Source organism: Pogona vitticeps, chromosome 1 (genome assembly GCF_051106095.1).
Source record: "Pogona vitticeps strain Pit_001003342236 chromosome 1, PviZW2.1, whole genome shotgun sequence".
In the NCBI taxonomy this organism is placed as follows: Eukaryota; Metazoa; Chordata; class Lepidosauria; order Squamata; family Agamidae; genus Pogona; species Pogona vitticeps.
In genome coordinates, this window is record NC_135783.1 from 171,899,466 (window position 1) to 171,910,098 (window position 10,633).

At 43.8% G+C, this 10,633-nt stretch overlaps 1 protein-coding gene across 3 annotated transcripts in view; it reads right to left on the reverse strand.

The window, feature by feature from the left end:
• Positions 1 to 9,006, reverse strand: part of AGAP1 (ArfGAP with GTPase domain, ankyrin repeat and PH domain 1) — a 528,918-nt gene extending 519,912 nt beyond the window's left edge. For all 3 annotated transcript variants that reach the window (XM_072977375.2, XM_072977373.2, XM_072977372.2), the window contains exon 1: positions 8,466 to 9,006. In XM_072977375.2, coding sequence (XP_072833476.1) covers positions 8,466 to 8,652 — 187 coding nt within the window. In that variant the 5' untranslated portion in view covers positions 8,653 to 9,006. The remainder of the gene's footprint in view (positions 1 to 8,465) is intronic.
• Between the last annotated feature and the right edge of the window lie 1,627 nt (positions 9,007 to 10,633).

The window sequence follows — 10,633 nt, forward strand, 5'->3', positions numbered from 1 at the left end:
AGGTATTGCCTATTTTTGCACTAGTAAATGTGTGGCACATAACCAAAGGTCAAGCTAGAAATTTTGAAGTCATTGTGTCTGAATTCAGCACAGGTGGATGAAACTTTTGTTTTTCAAGGTCACTCAAAGCTTATTGCTTACCTGCATTTCTGGACAGGCTTGCTCCAAAGTCAGACTTTTTGAGCTATTTTGAGAGACTACTAGATGAACCAAGAATTTATTTAGTTGCACACTATTCGGTATAGGCCACATTTCCCATCCTCTATGGTAACAAAGGGACACTGTGATTAAAATCACACCAGAATAGTAACTAAGTAGGCCTTATACACAGTAAGAATATTTTGAGTTTAACAATGAAAAAGAAACAATAGATCTAGATCACTCTTTATATCATTTATTTATCAGATTTATATACCGCCCATCAAGAACTCTGGGTGGCATATAAATCTACAAGTCTACTCTGGGCGGTTTACATATAACATAAAAATAAACTGAGGTAAAATACAAATTAATCATAAAGTACAAGATGGGAAAAGGGAAAAAAATGAAAAAGAAGAAAGAGAAAAAAAGGAAGATAGGCTAGGTAATGGCTGTTGGGAAGGCCAGCCTGTATAGCCATGTCTTCAAGCTAGTCTTGAAGGCCCTCAGCGAGGGAGCCAGGCGGATCTCTACAGGTAAGTTGTTCCACAGGCAAGGGGCCACTGCCGAGAAGGCCCGATTTCAGGGTTTTTCTTCCCACCGGGCCTCCCACTTGGCATTAGGCCCCTCAGCCACCCGGCCTGACTGGAGCAGGTGATATGGGTGGAAGTGGGTAGAAGAAGGCACCCTGCCAGGTATCGAGGGCCTAAACCGTTAAGGGCTTTGTACATAATAGTTAGCACCTTGAAATCGATGCGGAAGCAGATAGGTAGCCAGGTAAGGTAGCCAAGATGGAGGATATATGGTGAAATCTTTTCACCCCGTTAATAGGCTGGCTGCCATGTTCTGGACCATCTGGAGCTTCCGCATCTGTCTCAAAGAAAGCCCCACATTGAAAGTGTTGCAGTAGTCTATTCTTGAGACTACGATGATGTCTTGGACCAGCGCAATGTGTGCCCCCACGTCTAGAGACAGCTGGGCAATCCACCGAAGATGTAAATGGACAGACTGAACCACGGACACTACCTGGGTCTCCATGGTAAGCACCGGGTCAAGATGGACCCCCAGACTGTGAACTGAATTCTTTGTAGTGATAGAAACCCCAAAAAGAGAGGGAGTTCCCAAAACCACTGACATCGGGGCCACCCACCCGCAGGACCTCTGTCTTGTCTGAGTTCAACCTTAGTCCATTCAACTGCATCCATTTCAGAACGGCCTCCAAGCAGCACCCAAGGGATGGAATGGCATCCACTGCAGATGGAAAAAAGGAGATGTAGAGCTGGGTGTCATCAGCAGTTTGGTGACACGAAGCTCCACATCCCTAGATGACACCCCCCACGGCCTCATATAGATGTTAAACAGCATTGGGGAGATGAGGGACCATGGGGCTGATACATTCTCCCCAAGCTGAACTCTCTGGGGACGGACTGGACCCAAGCAAGAGCAAGGCCACCAATCCCCAACTCAGAGAACCTCTCCAGGAGGATACCTTGGCCGACAGCATCAAAGGTGGCTGAGATATCAAGGAGGACAAGCAAGGACATTTTGCCCCCATCAGCCTCCATCCAGCAGGGCAACCAATGCTGTTTCCATGCCATGGCGCGTCCTGAAGCCTGACTAAAATGAATCCAGGGCATAAGTTTCATCCAAGAGAGCCTGAAGCTGGTTGGCCACCACCCTCTCAGCTATCTTGCTAAGGAAAGAAACATCGTGACAGGCCTATAATTGCCAATGTTGTCCGCCGCCAAGCTCGGTTTCTTCCTAATGGGTCTAATGAGCATTTCCTTAAGGCTTGCCCTCAAGAAGAGACCCATTTATTATTTCAGTGGCCCATTCAGTTATCACCAGCCTGGCAGTTTTGATTAGCCAGGCCAGGCAAGGGAGGAGATCAAGGACCTTGTCCATGTGTGTGGACGTCACAGGCTGAAACTGAATAATTCTCAATGGATAAGGCGCTGTGCTGGATGTCTCAGCTCAATCCACTATTTTCAAATAGGATGCGAGATCCCGGCAGATGGCCTCCACTTTTGATTTTTAAAATGCTGCAAATTGGTCACAAGAAATGCTAGATGGAGGCCAATTGTTGTGGCCAATTCCAGATAGGTCGTGTAATATACGGAAAATTTCCACCTGCTGATTGGATGCTTAGCTTATCCAGACAGCGAAGTAGGCTCTTCTAGCAGCATCTGCCTTAGCAAGGTAGAAGTTAGACTTGACCTTGGAAGCTTTTAAGTTGTTTTCTGTCGGGTTTCACCTCCAGACACTCGCTAGCCTTCTCCTATTCCACTTCAACAGTTGCTAGTTAAACCAAGGCGCTAGTCGGGCTCTGAGGGCGTTTAGGAGCTATCGTGTCTACAGCCCTGGCAGCGGCGGCATACCAACCATCCACCAGGGCCTTGACAGGAATGCCTGCCGGGTAAGTCAGAATCCCACGCATGGCATCCTGGAATCCAATAGGATCTAGTAGCCTGCAGGGGCGGACCATGAAAATAGGTCTGTGCTCCCCAGAGGGAGGAAGGGCCACCGTGAGATTGCACTTTATCAGGTGGTGGTACGACCACAACAAGGAGACCAACTGAAGGTCAGTCACCATCAGGCCACACTCTCTCTGCTCAGTGGAGAAAACCAGGTCCAAAGTGTGGCCATGCACAAATCAGATATTACAGTTGTGTTCAAAATTATTCAACCCCCACTGAAATTGAATGTTTTGGCCATTTTGACATTGATTTTGATCATTCAGTCATCTTGCTTACATTTACATGAAAGAGGCACTTGTAGGTCAGAGAAATATAACCTTAAGTTTATAATGAAATAACCACAAATGTCTTTTCTGTGCTCACATCATTATTAGTTTTTATTCAACCCCCAAGTGACATTCAATCTTAGTACTTAGTACAACATCCTTTTACAGTTATAACAGCTTTTAAACGTGAAACATAGCTTGACACAAGTGTCTTGCAGCGATCTACGGGTATCTTTGCCCATTCTTCATAGGCAAAAGCCTCCAGTTCAGTCAAATTCTTAGGCTTGCGCACTGCAACTGCTTTCTTTAAGTCCCACCAGAGGTTTTCAATCGGATTCAAGTCTGGTGACTGCGATGGCCTCTCCAAAATGTTCCAGCCTTTCCTCTGCAACCATGCTCTAGTGGACTTGGAGGTATGCTTGGGATCATTGTCCTGTTGAAAGGTCCAACGTCTCCCAAGCCTCAGGTGTGTGACGGACTGCATCACATTTTCATCCAATATCTCCTGGTACTGAAGAGAATTCATGGTACCTTGTACACGCTGAAGCTTCCCTGTACCTGCAGAAGCAAAACAGCCCCAAAGCATTATTGACCCTCCGCCATGCTTCACAGTAGGCAAGGTGTTCTTTTCGTCATATGCCTTGTTCTTCCTCCTCCAAACATAGCGTTGATCCATGGGCCCAAACAGTTCTAATTTTGTTTCATCAGTCCACAGAACACTATCCCACAACTTTTGTGGTTTGCCCACATGACTTTTGGCATACTGCAGTCGACTCTTCTTATTCTTGGGAGACAGCAAGGGGGTGCGCCTGGGGGTTCTGGCATGGAGACCTTCATTATGCAGTGTGTGCCTTATTGTCTGAGCTGAAACTTCTATACCCACATCTGACAAATCTTTTTTCAGTTCCTCAGCAGTCACACGGGGACTTTTCACCACTCTACGCTTTAGGTAGCGCACAGCAGTCGAAGTCAGCATCTTCTTTCTTCCACGACCAGGTAGCATTTCAACAGTGCCCTTTGCCTTGAATTTGCGAATGATGCTTCCTATGGTGTCTCTTGGTATGTTTAACTTCTTTGCAATCTTCTTATAGCCATTGCCCTTCCTGTGAAGACAAATCACCTCTTCTCTTGTCTTCCTGGACCATTCTCTTGACTTCACCATGTTTGTAACCACACCAGTAAATGTCTAGAAGGAGCTGAGTATCACAGTCCTTTTAAAGCTGCCTAATTGGTGCTTATTATGCTTGATTGGTGCTCGGTGACATCCACAGGTGTTTTCAATACCTGATCGAAAACACCTGAATGAACCTCTCTTCTTCAGAGTGGTAGTCTTTAAGGGGTTGAATAATTGTGGCAATGAAGAAACCACAAAAGAAACATTTACTACTGTATTACATAAACAATTGATGTTACTTTAGTTGCATTTGGTTCTTTAAAACGTCCTTGTAGGATGTGATTCTGAATACAATTCCAAATGTACACTATAGTCCCTAAACCCCTTTACAGCATTGGGGGTTGAATAATTTTGAACACAACTGTATATTCAACAAAAATCATTCAGGTTCATATGGAATTATAGAGGATAACATTTTTGTAAAAACTCATGGACTAGTTTCCAAAAGCTCTTAACTTCCCTACAAGTCCACCACATATGATAAAAACTACCTTCTTTTACTTAACATTTCCAACATTTGTTAGAGAATTATGATCATGCTTTTCATCAGTATTTCTCAGGTGTTGTCCATGTAGTGGTTTATTTTTCCAGCTGTTTAATTTATTTTCAAATAGGTAACAAAACAAAGAAAACAAAAAAGACAAAAACATATAGCACCTTAAAGACTAGCTATTATATTTTAATAAAAAATTCATATTAAAATATAACAGTTAGCCTTTAAGGTGCCACATGTTTTTGTCTTTTTTGCTTTGTTTTGTTTCTTTGGATTTTGCCTAATATGCTGTAGTAAGGCACAATACTGTACCAGAACTTGTGACAGCCAACTGCAACATCTGCAGCAGTTCCGTAGTGTATCATGCCATGCAGCTGAAGAGTAATTGAAGAGCATAGAAACAGAGATGTAAAAATAAAATGAATTATTTTCAATAATTCATGTATCAGTATTCTGTACAAAACTACAATCAAATTGTCAAGATCCTGGTATGTAACTAACTAAATCCACATAAACAATTCAAAGTTACCAGTTTAAAAATTCACAAGTAATCACAGAACACATTAATACTTCACTTTAAAGCATTTCAAACTGGTGCGGTACAGTGGTGAAACTTAATTTTGCAGCCAAATCTTTGCTCACAGTCAGCATTCAATACCAACTGATCTGACAGAAGGCTTGAGGTTCACTCAGCTCTCCATCCTCCCAAGATTGGTAAAATGACTCATACCCTGGAAATGCTCACATACACCCCATCAGAGCTCAGCAACCATTTTCAACCATACACAGGCATATAAAGACCTTTCATGTTTCCATGCATTAAAGTAATATTTCAGGCAGAGCCTACAAGCATGCCCACATTTCCCTCTCTGTGTCTAATGCCATTTATGTGCAGACAAATTCTGGAACAGAGATTCAGTCTCAAGAGAGAGTGCAGATGCAGTGCAGAAGTGGCTGTGGTAGGTGTACAAGTCATCAAATTACACTTAGGAATGTATATAGTGATAAAGAAGCAATGCTGAGTCTCCATTTCTGAAAACAAGACTGGTTGCAGGGTGGATTAAAATGAACAATTAAAAGGAAAAAGGAAAAATTCAGATTTTTACATTTTAAATTGGATTTTTAAAAAATTTAAATCGGATTTTAATGAAAGGTTTTTGGAGAAAAATGTATCTAAATATAGTTTTCTATTTGAGATACATTATAGTTCAAAGATTAATTATGTAGCATGAAGGTGCACATTCATGCAGCATTTACATTATTTTGTAAACTAATTCAATAAATCCAACTTATCCAAGCTGATGATAACATGCACTTTTTCACAGTAAAAATGGTATAAAATAAACAACGTTCAGGAAAAGACCTTAATCTCATTATTGTTCTGGAAATCTATGTACAAACAATGAACACATTACAGTAGGACCACAGTATCCACAGGAATTAGTTCCAAGCCTCCCAGCGGATGCCAAAAAATGCAGATGTAGTGAAAGCTATACACGGCATGGTTTCTTGATCCCTCTACTGGCCATTTCCAGTGCTCACTGGAAGGACAAATCCTGAAGCTGAGGCTTCAATACTTTGGCCATATCATGAAAAGTGAAGACTCCTTGGAAAAGACCCCGATGTTGGGAAAGTGTGAAGGCAAGAGTAGAGGGGGACAACAGAGGACGAGATAGTTGGACAGTGTCACCGAAGCTACCAACATGAATTTGACCCAACTCTGGGAGGTAGTGGAAGACAGAAGGGCCTGGCGTGCTTTGGTCCATGGGGTCACAAAGAGCCGGACACGACTTAATGACTAAAACAACAACAATTTTGGGGGCCGGTATTTATTGATTAGATTTTTTTCCCGCCCTTCTAGATTATGTCTACTCAGGGTGCTACCATTTAGTATTTTCAGATAAGTGAATCAGCGAATTCTGATTCCACAGATAAGGGGACTCCTAATGTGCCTTAAATTCTAGGTTTGAACATTTTTTGGATGATTGTTTTTTAAAAAGATATTGTTTAACCACTTCAGTTAATAAACATTGATGTTTAAGCAAATACAAGAATATGTAAGCTATAAAATATTATTATTTTAGTTAAATAAAACAATTTAAGTAGTTCTCCAAATATGAGTGATTAACCTATTAAACTAAAAACAGTTTTGATACAGATGTTTTAGTAATCTGACAGGTTATTATTCTAAATATGAAATGTTCATCTGGTTGCAAATATCAAAGATTATAGCTACCAGCAAGAATGAGTCTTTACATTTAAAAATCATGATCTAAATTGAGTCTTACTGACTAGTGATTTAAATCGTAACTTAAATCAACTTGATTTACATCAAATCCATACTGACCGGTTGTAACTAGGATCTGTTTATTGCTTTGGGAAAAATTCAAGTGGCTTGGAGCTGAGATGTACAGACACAATTATTTTTATATAAACTAAATGGGATACTCAATTTTGGGTGATGGGCTATGTAAAATAGTCATTTGATGACAAATTATATTACCATATAGTTGAAGATGATCAAAAACAGAAATCAAGTGTCTTGCTAGGGACCTTTGAACTTCCAGAATGTAGGTAGTCAAGATACAAGGGGAAAGAGTGTGAAAAGAACCATAAGTCAGTCAGATAGTACAACTCTCAGATATGTGGAATGTTAGCTTGTCAGTTGGAAAAGAAAAATGGAACTTATAGAGTAAGGTAAGGAGTTGTCTTTGATAAGCCCCTAACAAATCATGACAGGCAAAGGGGTGAGAGAGGCTGGCCACAGTTTGTGTTATGTGCTGTCAAGTTGGAGCAGAATTACAGTGACCCTAATAAAGTTTTAAAAGTAAGTAATTTAAGGAATGGTTTTACCAGTTCCATTACCCTAGTGCGTTCCCATAGCCAGGTGGGGATTTGATCCCTGTTCTCCAGAGTCCTAGTCCATCATACTATCCACTACATCACATTGGGAAGCCATTACTACATCACCAAAAAGGAGAATAAGCATGAACAAAATGTTGAATATTTTCATTCTAAAACTGCATGTACAGTATATCACAGAAGTGAGTATACCCCCTCACATATCATAAATATTTTAGTATAGCTTTCATGTCACAACACTGAAGAAATGACATTTGGCTACAATGTAAAGCAGTGAGTATACAGCTTGTATAACAGTGTAAATGTGCTGCCCCTCAAAATAACAATACACACAGCCATTAAAGTCTAAACTGCTGGCAAGAAAAGTGAGTACACACCTAAGTGACAATGTCCAAATTGGGCAAACCTGTTCCATGGAATTAAATAAGAGGAGCAAAAACAAGGTTACATTGATTTTTTAAGAAAAGTTTCTGAAGTTAATCACTCAATCTGGTGAAGATTAAGGGTATAAGAAATAAAGCTGATAATTTGGAAGTCCCAGATTCTAATCGTGCTCATGGTGAACTCACTGATGGCATTAGGCAACTCATTCTACCACCTTTATCCCTGCATATATAAATAGAAACATACTGACCTCACAGATTTGTGGCAAGAATTCCATTATAATGTCCCAGGTATTGCAACTACACACCACCAAGATATAAACTCTACGTACCTATTATTACTGTTACTGATACTAGCACAAAGGTGAGGGAATGGGACAACCGTCAAGGGAATAAGAAACCCGTAGGGAGTTATTCGCGAACATTTAGTCAGAAATAAGTTCCCCTGCCGTGAACGGGCTACTGTATACCGCCCAAGAGCCTAAGAGGCTGCCCCCCACACACAAGAGGGACGAGGCCGAAGGAAAGCGAAGCCTTGGGGAATGAGGCTGGCTCTCCACAGAGGGACCTACCCCCCCCCCAAGCTGGGTCAAGGTACTGTAAACACGACGGATGGAAGCCCCACCGAGAGTGGGGAGGGGGGGAACCCCAACTCGAGCGGATCCAACCCACCTTCAATGGCGATGACATGCTCCCGGATCTGGTTCTGCAGCGCCGGCTCTTCCACCCGCTCCAGCAGCTCGTAAATGGAATAGATGTTGGGGTGCACCGACTCGAACCGTTGGATCTCCGCCCGGATGGCCGCCGAATTGGCCAGCTGCTGCTGCTGCTGCGGGTGCTGCGGGTGCTGGTAGTTCATGACGGGGGCGGCAGAGACCTACCAACGACTGACGGACCCACCGCCCCCCCCCCTCCCACCGCCCGACTGACCGGCTGGCCGGCCGGCCGGCCGAGCAAGCGACCGACCACCCGACCACCACCACCACCGCGGCGGGCAGGCGGGCAGGCGGGCAGCCGGCCGCCCGTTAGTCACCCCAGCCAGAGCCCGTCAGGCGCAGGCACCCTGTCAGTCCATCCTCAGTCCAGCCAAGGAGGCCACGAAGGGCAGGAAACGGCTCAGCCGGGCGCCAAGGCCCAACCCCTCACGAAAGGACCGGGCAGCCACCGGAGACGTTCCTTCCTCCACCCCCTCCCGCTCCGCGACGCGTCCCAGCCTCGGCGCTGCTGCTGTCCAGGCGCGTCCGGCGCAATCGCAAACACCCAGCGACAAGGCAGTCCTAGAGAAGAGCCCCCGCCCCGCCCCAGCCCACCAATCAGAAGGCAGGGGCTCGAGGCCTCTCCTCCGCCTCCTGCCTACGCCAAGCCGGCCTGCCTTTGCGTCATGACGCTAAATCCCTTCGGAACCTCGCCGGCCTTTGCGGACCGAGAGAGAGAGGGGGGGGGGGCGTCCTTGTGGTTTTCTGGGAAATGGAGTTTTCGTTGAGTTAGTTAATTTCCTACCATTTCCTCTGATCCTTTTCTCCTTCCTGACGTCAGTTTCCTCAAAGTCGCTACCATTGGGAGGGGGAGAGGAAGACAAGAGGCTTCCTTTTGCCCGCGGAGGGGGTTGTCCCGCGATTTGGTAGGTCGCGGGGGACGATTGGCCGGTGCCGCGGTGGTCTCTCTGCGGGAATTCAAGGGCAGAGCCGCCTTTGCCTTACGGGCGAGCAAAGAGAGGGGCCGAGCCCACAGCTGGAGCCCGGCTGCCTATGGAGAACAGGGTGGCTCAAAAGTCGCGCGGGGAAAAGTGGCCACGGAGGTGGTCCAGAGGAAGAATGGAAAGCTCCTCATTTATTTATCCATTTCGTTTCATTTCTCTACTGTACCGGCCTGTTATTGCAACTGTACTGTCCTGGGTAATGAACGAGCTAAAAGCCAAACAGAGAGACAATAAATCAAACGATAATGTAATACAAAAGTAAGATAGACGTATCGAATACCGAAACAGGTGGCGCGGAATATAAACTTAGGACTGGCTTTGAGAATTTGTGTTTTATGCATTCTCCTGTGTTCTTCCGTGTAAGTGTGGAAATTTTTTTGTTAAAGTGTACTATGCTGTAGAGTGCTGTAACAAAGACAGTGCTTGTTAGGTTTGAAAATCTGATTCCTTATATTAGCAGTCGTAATTCACTACTGAAGTGGTTAGTTATAAAATAAACGGTGGGATTTACAGGGTCCCTTTGTTGGTGATCTTCTAGTGGCACATCTGCCATTGGTTCCTTTGGATCCATGAAAGCCTGCACTGAAATAAGATTGTTAGCCTTTAAAATAAGACAATATTTGGGGTCTTCTCTTTTCTTTTTTGCCAACATTCAGACATGCTCTTTTGATTGTTTAATCCAACCTCACTTTTTTTTAACATACCACACATCCCATAGTGCCAATATAAAGCTTAGGATAATACCCTTCTAAGATTTCTATGCTACGTACTACTGTCAAGTGCATTCAGAGTTATAGTCACTCTAGTATGATTTCCAAGTATGTGGTGTGCTTAAAAATTATCAGTATTGCTAGTACCATCCATTTCCCTTGCTGAGCAAAGTTGCCACACCCTTTCTAATTGCACAACAGGTGAGCTAAACCAGATGAGGGTAAACTGATGGGTTTGTCCCGCAGTAATTTCATGGAACACGCCTATCATATAGCATATGAAGACTGGCACAGATGAAAAAGAAGAAGCCAGACATGATAGATGGGGGGGGGGGAATTCCTTCAGAATTCAATTTTAAAGGAAAGTTTAAAATATAGGCAACAAATAGAACACACATCATAGTGCAACAAGGTCACTAACATAAACTCTA